General features: G+C 47.6%; 1 protein-coding gene across 1 annotated transcript in view; it reads right to left on the reverse strand.

Annotated features, from left to right (window-relative positions):
- The window catches only part of Ttc39c (tetratricopeptide repeat domain 39C), an 86597-nt gene extending 73270 nt beyond the window's left edge, over positions 1-13327 (reverse strand). Inside the window, exon 1 of the mRNA XM_032885466.1 lies at positions 12788-13327. Coding sequence (XP_032741357.1) covers positions 12788-12945 — 158 coding nt within the window. The 5' untranslated portion in view covers positions 12946-13327. The remainder of the gene's footprint in view (positions 1-12787) is intronic.
- Positions 13328-22807: the final 9480 nt, after the last annotated feature.

The following is a 22807-nucleotide window of genomic DNA, read 5'->3' on the forward strand; positions in this document are numbered from 1 at the left end:
TATCCACTGCAATTAGCACACAGAGATAGGACTGATGTTTAGTTTCCAAAGGTGATAGCCAAGCCACATGTGCCAACTAACTGCAGTCCTTCCCACCAGAACTCTAAAATTTCAGAGTCTGGGGCTGGGGAGTTGTGGTTAAGAGCACAGATGCGTTTCCAGAGGACCTGCACTGGATGGCCAGCACCCACACGGCTCACAACCATCTGTAAGTCCAGCACCAGGGAATCTGATGCCCTCTTCTGGCCTCCACAGGCACCGGGCACACACACAGTACACTGTCATACACACAAACAAAAACGTCCATATGAACAAAATAATAAAAGTAAAGTAAAAATTTTAAAAAAAGCATCAAAACCGACCAAGGTAATCTACCTGTTGATCCAAATAAAAACTCACTTAAATCTTTTGGGAATCAATCAATCAATCTCAATCTCAATCTCTCTCTCTCTCTCTCTCTCTCTCTCTCTCTCTCTCTCTCTCTCTCTCTCTCTCTCTCTCAGTTGAAGGTGAAGCTAGACACTGCACAATAAGTTTTGTTAGGTTGGTTCCTTGGGATGGAGTCTGAGCTCTGCAGGTGTCTGCTGCTCACTGAGACCATCTCAGTAGGGCATCTCAGTGTTTACTTCATTATTCTGAAAATTTCTCCACCATCATCTCCTAGACATCAATGGCTCTGTGGTGAGTTTCTGTTGCTTTGCAGTCTAAAATTATTCTCTTCAGAAGAGAGCTCCTCAGTTTCATTATGTTCTCTCAAGGCTCACTCCAGGCCCGAGACATGAGAGGGCTGTGCAGCCCATCCGTGCCCCCCACTTTCGTGTTATTTCACCGATGGTGACTGTTCCAGAACAAGAACGAATTGTCCCCCTCTGTAGCCCCAACTTCAGCTAAGCTCCTTGAGCTGACCACATCTACTTCCATGGTCCCTTCTCTCCTTCTGTGTTACTTTAAGAAAGTGATTTCTAGCTCGCTCACTCTGCAATCTCCATAACTCAAGCTACTAAGTGTATCATCAATCATCTATGTGGAAATAACAACAGAAAAATTGGATCACATATGGGGTTGACAGCTGACGCGAATGGCATTTCAGATGTCAACAGAACTCCTTTTCTGAGTAATTAAACGAATGTGAAACTGACTGTGACGTGGAACTCAGTTACTGCCATGTGGGTCTCCAGGCAGCTCCATTCTAGAGTCCTGTCCCACCGCACAGATCTGAGGATCTCAACCCCTTCTTCAGGTTGGTTTCAACCAGAGATGATGAGCGGGATTTGCAAGACAGAAGAGTATCAAGTTCATTTCTTGATATTCCACCAATTTCCCTGACACAGCATAACGAGATTTTGCAATTCGCAGCTCAGAATAAGGGATGGAAAACAGCCACTTGAAGCCTTTCACAGTGACTCATCCTACTGGGAAAACCCTAAAGAGGCCACGCAGCAGATTTTACTTTAATCAACTGCTTTTTTAAGGAGTCTCTATCGGTTCGCAAATTCAACCTGAACTTGGATGCAAATGATGTTAGAAAGACTTACTAATGATCAAGGATAAGGCTTTTCGAATCTGTGTGTCCTTGATGGCAATCTTATGGTGAGCTGTACTAAAGTAAAGCTCAGGGGGAAATGGCACAGTCACGGCAGGACGCAGTCCTAAAGCAGATGTGGTATTTATGTGGTGAGTCTTCACTCACTGAGAGCGAGAAGTCTCAGGCTCAGACACAGATTTTTCCTGAAATGCCCCACCCAGCAAGGAATCTTGATGTGCAGGGAACCTGTGAGAACAGGCTGAGCTAACATGCAGCTGATGTCATACTAAGAATGGGAACAGAAGTGCTCTGTACTATGGGGCCCTGCCAGTTGCTTCTAAATACAAGAAGGGCAGAGTCACCACAAGGCCTCCTGTCTGTCCCACATGTGAGAAAGTGGTCCTTTAAAGCTATGTAGCTTTTGAACAACTATGTCCTCCTTTCTGGAGATGTGGGCCTTTTAATTCTAAAGACCCGTGTTTTAATTTGTACAGTGGACATCTTAACAAGCTTGCTGGATATCTGGAGAGAACACTGATAAGTCAGTACCCGAGGTTCAAAGCTGAGAAGACTTGAGTAACAGCAGCTTAGAGAATCTAGGCTTTGGAAACAGACCCTAAGGCTACAGAGGCCCAGGAGCTGCAGTTTAGTTCTGCACTGGGTAGGTGGCTCTGCATGTGCCCAGTAAGGGACAGGAGAACTGGGGCTGACAATGCTTCTAGGAACTATTTGGGACCTAGAAGTAGCATGTGTGTGACCACGAAAAACTGGTGCTTCAGATGACAAACCTGTGGGATTCAACTTGGGGGCTCTTCCTGCCCCAGGGAAACTTGTACCTGCGACTACAGATGGGACTGAGGTTCTGCATTCTCCACTATGCCACACAGCCACAGCTTCCGCTTGGGCAGTCTCCTGCTTCTGCAGCCTGTGAGTGAAGCCCGAGCGCTGTGGTGTTCGTCACAGCCCTGGCCTCACTACAGACAAGGAAGCCTGTCCTGAGCCTCCCAGTCCCAGTGTTTCTCATGACTTAGAAACCTGTGGGACCTGGAATTGATCCAAGCTATCCTGCAGTGTGTGCTCTATCAGAGAGTGGGACAGGGCCACAGACGCACGCCGTGCTGCAGTGTGCGAGCTCTCTGGACTCTGTCCCACAATGCCATGTGTTAGTGTTAGTATCTCTTGATTATGAAGATATAAAACTGCTTTATCTCTTGAACTGATTTCTATTTACACAGAAAGGAATAGGACTGTCCCTGGTTTTCAGGGACACTAGCCAGGCCCTCATGGTTCAGATGCTCAGTGTGTACAGATAACCCATGCACACCCTCCATAGCCTCCAGTCACTGAGATTACCTATAATCATATAAAGCCACAACACTGCTCCATTTGTGTTAATTCAGCACAATACTTGATGCATAGCAAATGCTAATTTTGTCTTCTAGAAATTTCTGGAATTCTTTTCCGTCAGGTATTTTCAATCCATGGTTGGTTTATCTCAAGGCTGTAGAAACTGTAAGTGCAAAGAGTCCACCATCTTCATCACAACATCCAAAGACAGGCTTTGTCAGGGTTTGACCCCGGTTTTGGAAACTGTGTTCCTAACAGCAGAACTGCTTGTGGTTTTAGGGGATACACATCACAGCACCACTACCGTGTGTTCACTTGTATCATATGCTGGGATTTATGCAGTATATTACAACCTCCTTTAATGTATTCAACATCCCATACATCACTGAAGACATGAATACTAGACACCAAGAAGTGCAATTATTCGATTTACTTATTTTTATTTTTGGCCAAGTTCTGATGTGTTTTAGCAACTTTGTTAAGAAGATTGGGGACTGTTTTAAACAAGATTTTATTAATGTAATCATGTGTATATGTTTATGTTTATGTTGCTGTGTGGGTGTGTGCACATGAATGCAGGTGTCTAGAGGCCACAAAATGTTGTCGGGTCCCCTGGAGATGGAGTTCTGAGTGGCTGTGAGTCACCTCACATGGGTTTTAGGAACTGAACTCGGGTCTTCAACAAGAGCAGCATACACTGTTGTCTCTTCTATTTTTTAACTCTACTCAGATACTGAGAATGGCCAACTGCCTTACAAAGCCCTTCCAATTCATCATCTAACGCTGAATGCCTAGGAGGGTGGGCTTCTATAGCCTTGACTGGAGATGGGATTTCAAGATACAAAGTGTTAGCCAAGGCATTTGGTCAGGGTACAGCCCGTGTACTTAAACGGGAACTTGATTATTTTGACACTTCCCTGAGCAGGGCAGCCTGGCCCATGCCAACAGTGCCGTGTTCTTTGGTTCCTTCCCTTCCCAGCCAGGAGTCTCCCTCTGTCAGGATCACCCCATTTTCTATTAACACAGAGCAACGTGCTGCAACTTCCTGCTGTTAGAGTGCATGGTCCTGTCACTCTCTACTTGTGTGCAAAAGCTTCTCATCTTTTACATCCAAATCTCTTCACAGCAGCAGCTTCTGACTACATACTGTAGGATACCACACTTGTCAATCTCATTTCAGACCATAAAGGGAGAATCATAAACTGTCTGCCATCCAAAGAGGGTGCAGGTCTGGTGCCATCAAGAGTCATGGCTCTAAAACGCACAACTACAGTCATACCAGGCTCCCCCAGAAACTGACTGCTTATGAAAATCAGGACAGACTCCTAGAGTCTGGGAGCTGTCTGTCTGCTTACTCACCCTTGAGGAGCAGAGCCCTATAGCCCTGAAATGGTTATGTGCAAGACACAAGAGCTCCCAGGAAAGGCTGGCCTGCTGTCACAGCACAGCCACCAAGAATTCTGCCCCAGCCACTGTGGGTGACACTCAGGCTCCATTTCCAAACTGACTGGTTTATGGGAGATAAACGTTCAGTGCTGCTGTGTTTCCCATGATTGCTCCCCAACCCTCCTCAGCCCAGGGCTGGCATGTGGAAAGCACTGATGGGAAAGACTAAACCAGAGTTACCCTGTTTATGGGAGGTAGAACTGAAGTCGTAAGGCTGTTCTGGGGTGCCTCAAATTGGGTCAGTAGGCATGCCTACAGCAGCCTACAGCAGCCTACAGCAGCCTACAGCAGCCTACAGCAGCCTACAGCAAGTGAGGAATGGGAGTTTTGTAGCATTCCCAAAGGCACTGTGCCCTGGCCAGGAAGGAGACTTAAATTTTATTGTCAGAGAGAGAGAGGAGAGGGGAGGGGAAGGGAGAGGAGGGGAGGGGAAGAGAGACAGAGACAGACTGAGACTGTGTGTGTCTGTGTGGGGGTGTCTGTGAGTGTATGAGTATATGTGTGAGTGTCTGTATGTATCTATGTGAGTGTGTGTATAGAGTGTGTATGAATATGTATGTGTGTATGAGCATGTATATACTTGGGTGTGAGTGTATGTGTGAGTGTATATATGAGTGTGAGTGTATGTGAGTTCTCATGCATGTATACATGCATGCATGTATGTGTATAATTTAATTATAATTAGTATATTAAATACTTTTAAAAAACTAAGTAGACATATAGATTAACAAGATTTATTAATTTAGAGGTCTGAGGACAATTTTGTGGGTTGGTCCTTTCCTTCCAACTTGCTGTGGTTCTGGGAATCAAACTCAGGTCATCTGTCTGGTGCAGCACACACATCCCCATTCTGTGCTACCTCAGTGGCCTGCTCTGGTGCTGTTGGTTTCCAGTATTCAGTCATGTATCAAATCATGTATCATGTATGAGTCAGTATTCAATCACGTATCCAGTGATCTCTGGCAACTTCTGAGTGAGGGCTGCTGTCTTCCTTATCTTAATTTCTATGTTCTTGTATTTTTGGTTGTCAGCCTAGCCTTTAACCGCTGAGTTACCTCTCCAGCCCATGTCTGTGGTTCTTAGCATGTCCCAGAGGCACAGGGTTACTGAGATGAATGAGAATTCTGGCTGTTCCTCAGGCTCCCTGCCTTCATCTGCAATGGTGGACACAGGACACTGTCCCTAGCCTGGCTTGGCTGTGCCACATGCAGAGTCCGGGGTCCTGATAAACTCTGCAGAGGCCTTTGTAAAGCAGACCAACCGGGCTGTGGGCTCTGCACAGATGCCTTCAGGAGGGCGAAGAAGAGGCCTGAGGAAACAGGCTTGCTGTCAACACAGGTTTGCCAGAGGGAGGAGAGAGTGCCTGGTAGGGAAGAGCTTTTAGTACTTCTCTAGCCTCAGGAGACTGCAACACTACAGAACCTGTGTGCACAGAAGGCCTCTATGACCAAAGTCCTTTCCTACAGACAAGAAGTAAGGATGCCAAGGCCACACAGTGAAGGAGGAAAGTAAGGACAGGGCCAGAGAGATGGTTCATAGGTAGAGGAACTTGCTGTCAAGCCTGACATCCTGAGTTCAATCCCCGGGACCCACATGACAAAATCAACTCCAAATGTAAATGCCCTCTGACCTGTGACATACACCGACAAAAATAGGTGTGTAATTTAATTATAACTATTAAATATAGTACAATTGCAATAAATTAAATAAGTTAATAAAATTAAATAGACATAAAGATTAAGAAAATTATTTTGACAATAAAATTTTTAAAATAATAAAATGAAAAAGATAAAGTAAGGATTTTAGAAGCCCAGTGAGCACAGGAAAGCCCCCAACAGCCTGGATAATGTGGACTACTCTGGTGCACGATAGGGTAAGGGTAGTGGGAGGGAGGCTGGGAAATGGGGCCAGAGCACAGGAGCTCTTACATCAGCCAGGATCTGGTGGTTTGGGGAGGAGTTCCTGAGTGGCAGGAAGTGGCTCATGTACTGCCTGGAGAACTCACCCCAACAACAGATTTCTTCAGTGGATTCTCTTCTGTAACTGTTACAGGCTCAGCAGTTGGGAGTAAGTACTGTCCTTGTTCAAAAGCCAAGCTTGTTACCCAGCATCCAGCCCAGGAAGCTCATAACTACCTGCGACTCCAGTTCTAGGGAACCTGATGCCCTCTACTGGCCTCTGGGGCACCTGCACTCACATGTGCACACACCAACCACATATACACTCAACTAAAAAAAACTCATCTCAAAAAATAGACTAGCAAAGTCTCTCTCATTTTCTTAGCCTCATCAAAACCGCACTAACTTCACACAGCTTCACTCCACTGAGTAAGAGGAAGAATGTTATCTAATTGACGTGGCCATTAACACAGTGGGCGGGGCTCAAGAGGATGCACACTGGAGGTGCATCCTTAACTGTGATCTGTTCAACTGAGTGTGTTACACATGCGTGCATGTGGGAATGCACTCATGCCAAGGCTCTGGAGGGTGGGTACTGATGAGGGATTATTAGTTTCCTCTAGGCCCTCCCATTATTCTCTGGGCAATTATATTTTTTAAAAGAATCCCACTTCAGCTAAATGAATTCTGAAGGAATATTTAATCAGGACACTTTCATAAATTATGTCAGGAAGTCGAGATGAGCCTCCTGACAGCCACACCACTGAGAGGAAGAAGGCAGGAACCGATGGACGACTTCCTTCACTAACATGTCACACACTCACACACCACTTTTGTCTCTGCATCTACACATTTGCCCAGACTCTAGAAGCAGCGCTGAGTGGCCCAGACCACCCACGACACCCATCCCCTCAGCTTCCTGCCGTCCCGTGATCTGACACGGTTGGCAAGGAAGACGCGTGGACCCGAGCAGCCCGGGATCTCCTACTTTGATTTTTCCCAAGGACGTCTATGGTTTGTTCCTGGGGTCAACAGACTTGATGAAGGCTAGCACTATAGTTTCTCTCACACATTCCTTTTGCTGAAATTGTGATATACAAGCAGCTACAAGCCAGTGACCATCACAGGAGTGTGGCTGTGTCCAATAAAACTGTATCTGCAAAGACAGACAGAAAGCCGGACGGCCTGTAGGCCATACTTTCCCAACCCCTGGATCAGAGCCAGTAACCCCCACAGCAGTAAGCCTAGTCCACATGGATGTGCTCTCAAACACAGCCACGCCACACAGGGCTCCATAGCGTGCTCTATACCTGTGCCGAGCACCGAGGGTCTGAACACACATCAGACATACGTACACGCAAACACACAGACATTTTTATTACAAAATAAATGCCATTTTATAATATAAAGTGGAAAAGGAAAACAGAATTCATAATCTCAGCTATGCCTTCTTTCTCTACCAAATCCTTACTTATTTGTGCACACTTGTCACTGGTGACTGGTTAAGGACCAATGCCCACACTGTTTGCCACACTTGGGTTGAATGAAGAATTTTATGCACCCTCAGCATAGTCTTTAATATGCCTTCTATTTTAGTGATATCCACATCCAGAAATTGGTAGCAATACTGTCACAGTAAGACCTACAAATGTCAAAAAAAAAAAAAAAAAAAAAAAAAAAAAAAAAAAGGCCAGGAGAGGGGCAGGACGCAGCTCATTGGCAGAATGGCCACGTGGTATGCGTGCAGCCCTAAGTCTGCTCCCCAGCACCACGTAAAGTGGACATGGTGAAGCGTGCTTGTCACCTCACCACTCAGGAGGGATAGGGATGGATCAGAAGGACAGTCTGGATCTCTGTTACATAGCAAGTGTGAGGCTAGCCTGGGCTACATGAGACCTTGTCCACAAAAGTAAAAAACATGGCGAGTGAGCAGGGGATGAGCTGGTGCCATCGGGGAGGGAGGAGGCTTAGCATCCGGTATGGCTTCTGGAAATGACGAAGCTCACTGGAGCCCCCAGATCCTCCTCAGCGTCATGTCTGCCCCCTTTCCTACCAGCCCTCCGGTTAAAAGCCTCTAGGACAAAATTAGGAATCGACTGTGGACATGGCATCACAAGCACACGATGTCTCAGGGACAGTGAGTGGACGCCTAGCCCCAGGAGATAGCACTGACTCGCAGCACGAACAAGACAGGAGAGGGGAAGCAAAGGCAGAATAAACCACCCACGCATCATCAGCTGCTACTCAGGCAACTGCAGTCTCGACCCTGCATGTCTGCCCCTAACTGGGTATCCACCAACTCCTCTCCCTGACTCAGCTTAAACCACACCATGCCTCACCTCTCCTTCTCAGCTTCCCCCAGATCTCCCCAGATCTTCTCCTTCAACTGGCTCACTCCTGCCTCATCATGAAATTCAGACGGCGTTTCCCCTGTACAATGTCCTCTGGCTGGGCTGGACACAGTCCACCTGCTGGTGCACACACCAATGACCTGTGAGCATGTTTCCTTACCTCACTGGTTGGTGCATGACACAGCACTGACACTCTCTCCTGCACCCTCACCAAGTGTGTCTCATCACCTGCCCCAAGGCTTGAATGTGTCACAAAGGCAACACCAGCTCAGTATGTGGGCTGCTGCATCAGAGCACTGAGCTCTGAGAACGGGAGTAACATGAACTTATAAACATGGCCCTGGGCTCAAAGCTGCAAAGTCCCAAGGCGTTAGCCAGCCAGCTTTTCCTATCGCAGAATACCTGACCCAGGATACATATACAGTACTTTTCCTAAAGCTCAGTGCTCTGGAGGTTCAAAGTCCAGGATCAGTTGATGCCATAGTAAGGGGTGGGGTTGGGGGGTGGGGTACACAGTAATACATGAAGGCAGCTTCTAGGAGTAAAGAGTCATATGTCATGGTAGAGGCAGGTTTACCCCTTTTGTGACAGACTTCTCAGGACCTCCAGAGGGTATTAAGAGAAACAACCTCAAGCCTCCAATGACCTCACAACATCTGACTAGGTCCCACCTCCTAAAGGTTCTCCTTCCAAAAATGCCAAGCCTCTAATCATCTTGTAAAGGCTCCATCTCTTCCAACAGTCAGGCCTGGAACTTCAATGGACCTGAGAGACATGAACCACATTCATAGCACAGCGCAAACCTCTTCTGGTCTCTGTGGAAACAGCTCCGAGTGGCTGAGCACCAAGCACAGGCATCTTGTCCTGCGTCAGTGCTGTCGTTTGCAGAAGGAGCAGTTGTTAGCAACCTCCAACCAGGGTCTTGTCGACACATCAGAAGAAGGTCTCTACTGTGCAGATATTTCTAATCCTCATAGGAACAACATCTGTGTTATACAATCCAGAATGGCTTTCACTGTAAGCAGTTTCTATGACGTGGCCATCGCACAAGCAGTGCCTACTGATGAAAAGTCTCCTCTTAATGTAGCATGAGAAAATGACCTCTAAAAGTAAGTTATTTTAATGCTAGATAGACAGTGTTTCTTTGCTCATCTGAGGAGAGCATTTTATCAGAAAGGGGAGCATGAGTCACCCAGAAGACAATGAGAAGAAAATGGCTAGCAATCTCGTTCCCTCCTATGTGGACATACGGGACACTCAAACACAGTCAGGAAGTCAATGTGGAGTTTCCAGCAGCCCAATTACTATGGTGACAGAAAAAAGAATTAAGAGAGGTTTCCTAAAGCATCCCCTGGCCCTTAGATGAAGCTAGTACATGCGGTGAGCATTCCATAGAAAAGCCGGAGACTGTCAGGATGGCTCAGGTGGTAAAGGTGCTTGTCACTGAGCCTGAGGAGCTCAGCTTGATCTCCGAGTTCCACGTGACGATACCCACCCTGCCCCCATGCACTAAATAAGTTAATAAAGTGTAAGTAATTAAATTACATATATAAGAGCTATCTGCACAGCAGGGGCCTTCTGCCTGGTGCTGAAGTAGTGGTGAGGGCATCAGCACTGAGCTGGCACAGCTTTCACTGTGTTCACAGGTGATGTCAGGTTCCTCGGGACCTTGGATCTTGTCAATACTGGGGCAGGGGGAGGAAGAGAGGAAGAGAGGGAGACAGGGAGACAGACAGACAGACAGGCCGACAGTATCTGTCTCCTGTATCCCAGGATGGCCTCATTCACTATGGAACCCAAACCAGCCTCAAGCCTTCTGCTGTGGATCCTTCTGCCCATACTCCAACATGCTGGAACTGAATGCATGTACACCATACCCAATTAAGTGGTGCTAGGAACTGAATCCAAGGCTTCATGCACAGTGGGCAAGAACTCAACCGAGCTACATCCCTGTCCCCAGCTCTCTCCTAGTCACGTTTAACAAACAGTCACCCTGTGCCATGGATACTGTTACCACTATTTCATTTTATAGTCACTGAAGCAGTGTTTGAGAACCTGGAACATCAGCATCCACAAAGGGCAGGGCCAGGTCTGGAACCCCAGCTCTGGATGCCAGTCTCTGACCAACTATGCAGCTGCGCCTCCCAGCACGTGGATGAGAGCAGCACATATTGGAGGCGGGAGGAACTCGAGGTCTTTCCACCATCCAACACAGCAGATGGAGCAAGGGAAAGCTGACAGGATAATGCTGTCAGTCATCCTGCCTTCTCCCCCTCATCCCAACAGCGCCCTTGTAGCCATGCTGGAAATAAGGCCCGGGCCAGCTGCAGATCTCTAATACGTGAGATCCAAGTCTGACTTCGGACATGGTGATGGACCCTGTGGATGCTAGAGTCAGTCTCTGGCTGGGGAAGAGCAGTAAGAACATAAGAGGGGGATGTGCGTGAACGTGTGCTTCACAACAAGCACACGTTACAGTATTGTTCCTTCCTTATTCTCCAAGCTAAACACTGCCGGTCTTCTTCCCTACAGAAAAACATCCATTCAAGATGCATTTCTGCTCTATGCAGAGCACCAGCCTTTCATCTGCCCTTTCTTGGCATCCCATAGACCTGGGCAGGGCTGCTCCACCTTCCTAATGCTGTGACCCTTTAGCACAGTTCCTCGTGCTGTGCTGACCCCCAGCCATAAAGTTATTTTCACTGCTAATTCATAACTGTAATTCTGCTACTGCTATGAGTCGTAATATAAATATTTTGGAGACAGTTTTGCCAAAGGGGTTGTGACCCAGAGGTTGAGAATCACCAGCTAGGTTTCCTGCTTTCAGTGTGACAGCAACATCACCACTTGGTCTGTATAGTGAGTTCCAGGCCAGCCAAGGATGCACAGTGACAACCTGTCTCAAAAAAAGTTTAATTAACTAATTAATTAAAGCCCATAAGCAAGCAATAACATAGTTAACTTTTAAAAAATCTTCCATCAAAGCCTTTGATGAAGCTAAAATCAAACTGTGTGTGTGTGTGTGTTAAATAAGACATTCTTAAGTTGTCCTCATTTTCAGACCACAAAGGTAAGAAGAAGCTAACTTAAAAGTAAGTCTGCTATAGGGCCAAGGTGTGGGAGTGCAAGCCTGTAATATTAGCCTTGAGGAGGCTGAGATAGGAGGATCAAGGCTAGCCTGAGCTACAAACTGTACACTGTCTCAAAAAGTAAACCAGATCTCGTGGAAAGTTCTTAGTTGTAAGATACCTGCTTCTCTGCGGGAGTGACTGGGCTTGGTGGAAATCACCATTCTTTAAAGTCTAAGCATTCCCCATTATCAACACACTCTTACTTCATCACAACTACACTGGGGTTCTCTCATTTCAATCTAAACTATGTCTCAAGAAACTATGCGGTGTCCGCCCTTAAACATGCTGAGGACAGCGACTAGGCATCTGACGGCCAGCCCACATTCACGGTAAGCCAGCTTGCTTCCTGAGGCAGAACACCTGGAGCTTTGAGTTCCCAGGGCTTCTTTCACAACAGGGCTTAGATCTTGAGCTTAATTTTTCAAACGCAAACAAAAATTAAAGCAACACACGTGTTTCCCCTTTCATTCTTCTGTACTTTTAAAAATCCCTCTATTTTCTTCTTACTAGATAATTCTTAATAAATCAGCTCTCTTGAAAGGCATCAGGACTCATCCTGACTGTAGAAGGATGAGGCAGAGATGGGTGGTCAGAGTTTGGACTGAAATGTTTCAAGTTCCTCTACAGAGCGACAATTACACTACTCAGTCTTTAAATAACGAAAGCACCAGGGTATACAAAGGAGAGCGCCACACAAGGACCTGGCAAGGGTGCTCAGGTCACAAAGGCTGCCGGGGCAGCGTGAGAGCCAGAGTCCCAACCCAGCAAGTGCTAGGCTCGCTGTTGCCTCTAATGCATCAGTCCCCCGAGCCAAGGCGCGGTGGGAGACCAGGCGACAGCTCGAAAGCAGCAGAAAAACACTGGACACCCCTCGGAGGGCAGAAAGTGAGACCAGACTGCGGTGGCAGGGAAGGCAGGGTCAGAGCAGCGGGGGATGGGGTGGGGAGGAGGATGGGGCCAAGGCTCAGGGCAAAGGCTGCAGATAAAGCCTTGGGAAGCGAAGGAGAGCAGGGAAGAGGGCAGCCGCAGGTCGCGAGGTGACCACCCGGTGTGCGCAGCCAGGGCAGAGAGTCGGGGAGCCCGGGTCACCTGTATTGTTTGAAAAGCTGATCCGACTCCCTGAAGCCGTTGTTGAGAAGCATGTTGATGCCAGCCAGGGCCAGCTCCGCGTCCTGCAGGGGCGCCGCTGCCGCGTCCGGGTCGCCGTCCTCCCTCCGCCGCGGCCGCTGCTGCTCCGAGCCGGCCATGGGCGCACGAGGCCCGGCGCGGGCCGAGGCGAGGTGCGGGAGGCGGCTGCAGCGGCCCGCGCTCCCCGAGCCCTGTCCGACTTGCCGGGAGCCGAGCACAGCAGCCAGCAGGGGGCGGGGAGGGACGCGAAGGCGGAGCCGCCGCCGGGCTGCGGCGCGGGGAACGTGGGCGCCCGGCCGCCCCCACCCGCCGCCCGGGATTACTCAGCAGCCGGCTCGCGGCCACCCCAGCCGTTTCGGGTGTCTGCGCCCGCTTCGATCCAGGCGTCCGGAGCTGCCTCCGCTTCCTGCAGCCCCTCTGGCCCCGGAACCCGCCCCAGAGGCCCCCAGGCTAGCGCCAGGCTGCGGACACCCACGCGAGGCCCCAATGCCCAACCCTCCGAGATAGGATGGACCTCGGACGCACTGGGAAGGGCGGGAGAGCTTGACTCAGGGTCAGAGAACTCCTGGTCCGCTGCTACTGAGCGCGGCTGGGCACTCAGGTGTCTTTGGCTTGGTCCACGCGTGTCAGAACCCTTGGGAGTCCAGTGCCAGTCACCCCCAACTTCGTCCGGATCCCAGCCAGCCCCCTCCCCCAGGCCCAAAGCAGCCAATCCTCAAGCAGTTGGGCGGCGGGGGCGTGGCCTCCAGAACCCGGACCATTTGCTAGGGCCCACCACCAACATTAGAAACACATAGAGAGAGGGATCCATATGCTACGTAGCTAAATATTTAAACGCTAAGAAGTAAGCTGTTAAGGTGTGTTCTCAGCACCCTGACGACTATACTTCCGAGCAAGTGAAACAGAAAAGCTGTGGTTTTTATATAAGCAAATGTCAGCAAAACGCCAAGGGTGATAATTTAATCAGAGTCTCACTTCTGACGGTGAGCTGGTGGTTTCTGCATGCACCATTTAGACATAAAAGAGAAATCGGTTTGTGGGTTTTAAAAATGTTCTTCTCCCCTTTACTTTAGCAGCTGTTAAACAATACTTTGACAACTAAGATTGTGCGAATGTCAAATTGGACTATCTTCCCTAAGAACTCGCTCACTTCAATTAGAAGAGACTTAACCGCTAAAGGGCTCAAAACCATTCATACTCAGATCAAGACATTACTCCAAAAATAACATCCAACATTATAGCGAGCTACGTATAAATTACCACACAAGTGCACCGTAATTTAAACTCACCCTGCATATTAGCTTTGTTACTTGTAGCATTCCTTACAAGACCATCTAACTCCTATCTCATGCTCAGCCATGAAATTGAAGAGGAATGCCCATTGTGGTCAGTGCCTAGCTGTAGCCTTCTCTTTCTCCTTTCTTACAGGATCACACTATTCTGCTCAGGCTGGCCTGGAACGCCTGGGCTCAGTCACCCGGCCTGACCTCCCACCTAACTAGGACAGCAGGCCCATGCCTCAAGCACAATACTCCATACGACTGTTGTAAAATCACGCTAATTCTCTGAGACTTTCCCCTGTATCCCTGACCAGCCCTGAATTCACTGCAGTCTCCTGCTTCAGCCCTGGGTTGGTAACTGCACTTTCAGATACTATGCTGGGCTAACAAATTCTTAACAAGAAGTTGGAATACAAAATATTAAATACTAAAATAAAAAATGAATGCATGTCTACCTGGAAATGGTACCATCTAATTTAGGAAACATGTCATTTATGCTGAAAGGACTTTACAAACTGACCGTTTAATTTTGGTCTCAGTTGTAAGCACTGTCACTGCCTTCAGTGACATTCAGACTTCAGTTTTTTAGTGTCTTGTAATGACATTTCCAGAAGACCTGAATGGCATCCTTGATAAGAATGGATGCTGAGGGCTATGCATCCACTGCGCCAGCAGAGAGCAAATGACACAGAAGCCAGGCTTTCTTTAACACACTCGTGTGTGTATACATTTTGATGGGCAAGCCATTAGGTGTTAGGGACTGCACAGCCCACTAAGTCCACTGAGGCTCCTGGCTTCATAGCATCTACGGCATCAGTGCTGACCAGCCTGGCCAAGGCCTTCCTTGCTCAGACTGCCTGGATTCTGGACAGGTGGAGCCCATCCACTGAAGTCCTTGCACAATCCAGGCAACAAGAGAGGCAAGCCAAGAGGACAATGTCAAAGTGGGAGGCATCTGTACCTCTCCCACCTAGGGAAGGGGACAGTCTTCTATTGCATTTATAGCTGGGGAAAGGGAGACAAAAAATGAATTTTGAGTTATTTATGACACAAGTTGTATTGGGGGGAGGGTGCAGTTAATAAGGAATCAGAAGGGTCAAAGTTATCCCTGGGGCTAGTTTTCTCTCAAGGGCTGGGCACAATGGGTTCTGCAAACTTCGGGACACTCTTGGACAGTTGGGGTGAGATACAGAAGTTGTCCAGCTCCCCAGCATAAGCAAAGGGAGAAACTCACAGTTTCTTGCAGCACACCTTAGACACATACAAAGCAGGATTTAATCAGACACGCAATGATTAACGCTAGTTTTTGCATTATAGACAGACACGGGCAAATGTGCTCAGTGGTGAGAGATGAGGATTGAGATGATGGCTGGCGCTCAGCAGTCGATTTGCTCCCCATTATGACACTGGAGGCTCAATCCTCAATACTGCTCGAAGTACAAGGGACTCAGAAGCAGGCTCCCAAATCCCAAGAGAACACTTATATAGCTGTGGCTCGCAAGGACACCTAGCGGGTGGGGAATTAGGGTTGACCGCTATCTTTGATAAGCAACAAGAGCAGTTCACAGTGATGTTTAAAAGGCCATGATGTATACTATACTAACTACATAGAACGGGAAGGAAAATCCAGACTACTAACACTAGCAGTGCCTTACACTTGACAGCATGGGACTCATACACTCTCCTGCAAACAGAGCCTTCGGTGCACTTGACTTCACCAGACAGGACTTGCCCACGTGCACTTGAGGAGGTAGGGAGAGAGGAAAGGGAGAATTGGAAGAAACGGCTCACTTCTTCTCTACAAACCCTTAATGCTGTTCTGACGGCCAACGTTCCACAGTGCTGCCTCTACCCCCAGTCTAGAAATGAATGAAACTGCAAGTGTTATTTCATCACACACTGCCTTGGTGGTGTTGTTACAATAACAGAGACCTCTGACTCAGTCTCCTTGGAGAAACAAATGTACTGGTTCATGTAGGGGGTTTCCAGAGTGAGGGTATCCAGAGCTCCAACCCTGTGGCCAAACACTCAGCTTTTCCCTCCATCCTCCCCTCAGCCATGTGGATGCTTGGTGGCCACATCAGCAGAGTCACTTCCCCATAACTGCACATGGAGTCCCCCATTCAGTTAGCCTCCATGATCCATGTTATTTTAGCATCTCCTGGCACCAGGAGACACTGCAACTCGGACAGAATCACATACAAAAGAGGGAATTCTGGGAAAAAGTGGGTAGGGGGTAGTGGCTCAAGTACAGGTGTAATGATCATCACTGCCCCCTTCTTCTATGAGGGAGTGTCCACAGAGCTGCTCTAATTAAGATGGCAATGGCTGTTACAACCGGAAGACAGCATTCTACAAAGAATTCTACTTAAGAAAACCTAGTTGTTTCTGAGTCCCGCAGAACAGTTTTGGGTGGAGCCAACAATAGAAACAGTGTCTTTGTTTATCTTTGTATAAATCTGCAATCAGTTCCTCAATGTGGATTTCTAAGGAGGGTAGAAGAGCTCACAGCCTTGTTGCTTGGCTGAGGGTGTGGGTAAAATTGGGTGAGCTGTTAGTAATTAGAAGGCAAGTCAGCTCAAGGCCCAGTACGAGGAAGCTGTGTGGCAAGTCTCTTCCTTCTCTCTAGCTTGTCTCTGAGGAGGGGATGTGGGTGACGCCAGGAGGGTCCACTCGGCTGTCTCTCTAGCTGGATGCATGTCACTCAAGCAGCCCTGTGGAGCAGAGAAATGACTATAGGACAAGAAGTCATCCCCTCCAGGCTCCTCCTTTTGTGCTGTCCCCAAATGAAATCCCTAATAAACACCAGAAAGGCATATTCCATCTCTATAGAATAAGGGAGTACCAAGTGCTCTGGTGGGGACAGAGTGACATGGTCCCTGCCCCAGGCCCTGAGAGGCCCCGGTGTGAGCCTCCACGAGTGTCGATGGCTGAGGTGAGTGTAAGGCTTGTCCGTGTAACGGTATACATGTTTTCACACTCCTCTGAGGAGTTTAGCATTGATGACTCCATGAGAATTAGAAACAGCATGAGTCCAGGAGTTGAGGGTGTGGTTATGTCTTAGCAAAATGATAAATGTTGGAACCTTCAGAACCGTCCTTAAGACTGTGGAAAAGAACCCTAAAAACATGAGTTTGAAAATATGTGATTTCTCAACTATACAAAAATATAAGGATGTATTGTGAATTATATGAGGGATTTCATGAATCTAAAAGAACAAAGGCAGGCAGATTCCTTAGATCAAGGTCAGTCTGAGACACAGCAAGGTTAGGCACAAGTGTGGTAGAAAGGGTCACTTTGGGACAGGGTCCCACACAGCTAACTTAGCATCTGTGTATAACAGAGGCTGGTAGGTCTCAGAGTTATTTTGCAATGTTAAAAGGTGTGCTTGCTGAATCAAAGGGCTAGGGTCACAGGATACGGATTCATAAAATAATCAAAAGGGAACCTAGAATAAATGAACAAATTGATACCTAAATAAAAACTGGGTTCTCAGTCTGCAGGGGATGAGCTAGCAGAAAGTGATAGCATTTCTTCAGAATTTTCTCTAGTGAGAGCTGAGCTGTCTGGAGTTCTCTGGAGAGCAAAAACAGCTCTTCAAGAATTTTTTCTTAACAGGATTTCTGATTTTGTAGGGAGATCCAATAATTTTTATAGCAGTTTTTCTGACTTTGGTCAGAAAACCCATGTGCTAGCCAGATAGCTTTTAGACTTTTTACTAGCAGAGACAGCTGTCTCAACCAAAGAGTTTTTAGAATAGCAAGAAAAGCTGTCTAGAGAAAAACAGAAACACACACACACACACACACACACACACACAGAGAGAGAGAGAGAGAGAGAGAGAGAGAGAGAGAGAGCGAGAGAGCAATGAGATGTTCTTTTCGACACTCCCAGACACCCCTTCTCTCAGATCCCCTCTCCATGCTGAGGCTGAGGCTGGTCCCTGGCAAGGGAGGAAACTGGAAGAAGCCTGAGCCCTTGCTCCAGCTGGCATGGTACCCTCCATAGCTCAATAGCTCAAGCAGGGAGGGCCCCTTTGCCAGCCCTTGAATGACAGACATGTCATTGACGAGGAACAGTGCTCCTCTTTGCTTGTCAGCAGTATTATCTTGAAATATCCAGCACAAAGAAAATCTATGAGATTGAAAACCCAGATGCATCAAATGGAGATGTTTAAGCCAAACTATTTCTAGTACCAACATTATTGCTATTAGTTGCTATTATTAATGCAGTCCAAGAAAGAAGTACTAATATCTTCACAGTATACTAAACATGTAAAAAAAAATCCACATTTGGATCTGAGCAGTCCCTGCTTTTATAATATGTTTTCTTTCTGAAGACAGGGAGGTGTCCTATGTCTCTGGCAAGCCTCGAACTTGTTATGCAGTGAGGATGACCTTGAACTTCTGACCCTCCGGCCCCTACCTCCATGTGCTGGGATTGCAGGACTGTGCCACCCACAGGTCTTATTGATACTGAGGATCAAAATGGGGGCACCATAGATATTCAGCTGCCAACGACCTATGTCTAGCCCCATTATTGTTTTTGACTGTGTCTGAAGGGTTTGGTCAGGAGCAGGTAATATATGACATTGTTCCCTTAGTAGTGTTAGAGACCAACTGGGCCTCATGCATGCAGGCAGGCTGCTACCACTGTGGAAAGTGGCTTTTTGCTGCTGTTGCAATGTCTGAGAGAAATAATTCAAAGGAAATACTTGCCCCCCCCTTCATGTTTTCAAAGAAATAAATGTTCGCACTAACTGGCTTCCTCTTCCTTCCTCTTTTAATCTAACTGCCCCACCCACCCAGCCTGTTGGACTGTGTCAACCACATTCAAGACAGGTTCTTTCCCCTACTCATGACTGGAAATATCGTCACAGGTACACCCAGAAATGAGCTATGCCAACTGCCTGGCCGTCTCTCGATATTTAACACAAATGTACCTAAAATATTTTGCACCATGCTCCCTTATCTTTGTAAGGAAAAGACACATTAGAAATTGAATAGCACCTCACGCATGACATGTGTGGGTGTGTGGGTGTGTGCTTGTGCATGTGCATGTGTTTCTGGGTAGCAATGCAGGCATCTCGGCTGTACGGTTAAGTTTCCCTGTGATAAGGTGTCAGCTGATCTCTCTTTGCAGGTAATGCCATGTTATCAGTGCAATGCACAGAAATCCTGCAGCAGAGGAATTCGCCCCTTGGTTTCCACGGTATATTCCTCAAGTGTTCCCACTGTATCAGGAACAGGGATGATTGTTAGCAAATCGAGACAACTCCTGTAAGAGTTGCCCTACGAAAGCTCATACCAAAGAGACTGATGTAGAAAGCCATTCATTTGTTGCAAAATGTGAATAGAATTTAGAAGCAGTTTGATACTATGTACACTTAGCAGAATAATAGCAGTAACTTCATCCTGGGGCCTGTGTGTTCCTCAACTATTTGTTCTTGGCTAGATTATGGATAAGCACGTGTCTCCTGTGGAGTAGGCCTTAAAGCCAATCAAAAAGAGGTCATTTGTCCAACATCAGTGCCCTGTAATACCCATGGAATCTTTGTCCTCGGGATGTCTTTAGCCAGTATCACATGGACAGAAGAATCTATGGAACTGAAAGCAGGCTAGTCACTTTCATGCCCTTGCAGGTAAATGGTTATGTTGTTAAACTCCAGATGGGGCTGCACATTCTGACCTCAATCTATGAATGGGTTCACAGCATGTTTTAACCGTCTGTCCACTCTGAAGCTGGGTGTGGAGTTCAGCGGTAGAGCACAGGTTTAGAGTACAGGAGGCCCTAAGTTCCATCCCTAGCACCAAAGCAGGGGAAGAAGAGGGAAGGGAGGGTGGCTATGCAGCTCCACTGGTAGAGTGCTTGTCTGGATGCACAGAGCCCTGGCTTGATCCTTAGAGCTGCACTAAGGGCACTGTGGTGAACACCTGTAACCCTGGCACTCCAGGAGGTGGAGGCAGGGGGCACAGAAGTTTAAGGTTGTCAGCTCTAGGTCAGCATGAGCCAAATGAGACCAGCAGGAGGGGTGTGCTGCTGGCACGTGATTCATATGTCTAGTGTTTAAAGGAAGCCCACTCAGGTGTCAGCAGGGCAGAAGATAAGTCCCACACTAAAGAAGGAAAGACAATGTGGACACTAAGAAATCACTTCACTCCCAAGTCTTGACGTTTATTTTTAAATGTGCTTATAACAGAAGTCTCAGAACATTCTGCTGTGTCAGGGCTAAAAATACAAGTTTCTTCACTTCTCCTCGCCCTCCTCACCTTGCCATCTCCTCGGAGACACAAACAGGAAGAACAAAGGTATACTGTGAGAGGATCAAGAGAAAATAAAAGTGTGGTTGATACCCACAGAGCGAGCCCTAGAGGCCCACACACCACAGGTTCTGGCTTCTCTCTCTACCTCCAAAACCAGCCCAAAGGACAAAGACCCTGTGGGCTCGGGAATGTTAGCCAAAGCCACATTCATTTTAAAGCTCATCCATTAACTTCTTTCTCTAGATTCTTATTCTCCCTGTCCCCTCAGCTGATTTTGTGTCCAGGTCCTGCCCAGGCTAAGACTCCCGCCTTCCATCACACCAGTCTGTCAGTCGTGGCATAGAACCCAGCCCCTTCCTGGAAACCTGTAAGAAGGACTGCCCCACCCACCTCTGCCACAGGGGACCAAGCTCTCCTCAAAGTCTCCACCATGCTGTCTCTATGCCTACGGCACTAATAACTTCCAATAATTTCTTACCCAATAGTCCCCCTTGAGCCCCAAACCTGAAGCCTTCTAAGGAACAGTCTTATCTCCTTTAGGATTCTGAAAAGGAGGGAGGTCTGCTGTCTAGAAGGTGACTCCCTCCCCCTGTTGAGTAGATTTTCTAGTCCCTTACCCACAGTTCCCGGAAATAAGACGGCCACATGCAAATAGCAGTTCTACTGCTAAGGCCCATTGTTTTCTTTGTTCAACTCAGAAACACATGTAACATGTAAACTATCCATGATTCAAAAAGCAGAGCTCACACCTCAGAGGGAATAAGAAAGTTTATTCTGGGGCCAGATAGGAGTGATATGCCCCAGAAGCACACAGTTCTATGTTCCAACACCAACGTAGTTCCATGGAGTTAGAGTAACAGAAGAGGGGTAGTCACAAGTCACTTTGCAAATATACTGTGGAAACAGAGTATCGGTTGTACACAGTGGAGAAATCTCAGCTGTAGACCTCAGAAGTTATCTGATGTCTCGTAGCCTTTTGGAGAATTAGGAGAATTAGGGCACTGTTAGTTAATACATTCCAAAAGGTTTTCAACCTGCAGTCAGGGTCTTAGGTCTGACACGGGGTGGTGGGAATAAAGACAAGAAGTGGCTCTTTAGGGGCTAAAGACAACTAAGAAAAATTGTAATCAGACTCTGGACCCACAATGTTCCACACTTTGCTTAGTCAGTGAAGTCAAAAGTCAGTCAGCTTCTTTCCGGAAACTCACATTTACAAACTAACTCTGAAGAGGCTCATTTCACACAGGTGTTGAGCAGAGGCACAGAGGCACCAGGGGTCACTCAAGAATGATACAAAATACAAATGACGGGTTGTCCCAGATGACTTCAGATGGCTTACTGGTCCAATGCATCATAAAGAGTCCTGGGTATAAGGCATGTATGTGTGTTAAAACTTAAGAGTGTGAAGCAGGAGACCCTGTCCCTGTCTCAAAAGACAAAGCAAAAGACAATCATAGCTGACCTTCGGCCAAGACCAGTTGTTCTCAATTGCATTGTTCACTAGGACATGGGCCACTATGTGCCAGCTATGGCAAGAGTGAGCAAGATCTAACCCAGAGACTTGAGAAGTTTCTAGTCTCGGAGGAGGCAAGAAACACGCGGCAGACGGCTTACTATAAGACAGTCAAATACCGGAGATCTATACTGTGTACTCCCAGGACTCGGAAGACCGTGATTAATCTACTTTAGGGTTTATCAGAGGCTTCTTGGCAGGCGCTTGATGAACGTAGAGGCAGGTAGTAAACATATTCCAGACAGAGGGCCTGGTCTGAGCGGTGCTCCAGAAACGCCAGAATCCTCAGAGAGGATAGTTGCTCTGGAGACAAGCAGCCTGAAATGAGCTAGAGAACTGTGAGCGTTTTCTGTGCCTTGGTCTGGGCTACCTGGCCAGGAAAGTGCCAAGAAGATACAGAGGCAGGTCAGCTGGAGACAGATGTTCACTAAGGGACACCAAGACTCTGCTTCTCTCCCTGGGTTGACATTACTCTCCTATAGTGAGCAAGCAGGTGACAGGGTACTCCTTTATTCTAAAGAACTCACTGGGGCAAGGGGTGGTTCCTTCAGTAAAGTACTTGCCAGATAAGCATGAAAACTAGGTTCAACCCCAAAAAACCCACACAAAGGAGTCTGGCCAGGACTGTGACCTCAGCACTGGGAAGGCAGAGACAAGAAGGTCCCAAGGCCTTGAGGGCCAACAAGTCTAGCCCGATTGGTAAGCTCCAGACTTAGCCAGAAACCATCTGAAGACCTACGATGGAGATCAATAGGGAAAGACACCAGATGTTGACCTCTGGGACATGGAGGAGCTGCCTGCAGTAACCATGGCAACCTTGCCTCCAATGCCAGAAGTACTTCTGTCCCTAAGCATTGTAAATACGACATTCTGAGAATGGCACTAGAGCCGCCGTGTGTGGCAGACAAGGGCCGCCTTTGTAACA

The sequence above is a fragment of the Rattus rattus genome, chromosome 15 (assembly GCF_011064425.1).
Source record: "Rattus rattus isolate New Zealand chromosome 15, Rrattus_CSIRO_v1, whole genome shotgun sequence".
Lineage (NCBI taxonomy): Eukaryota > Metazoa > Chordata > Mammalia > Rodentia > Muridae > Rattus > Rattus rattus.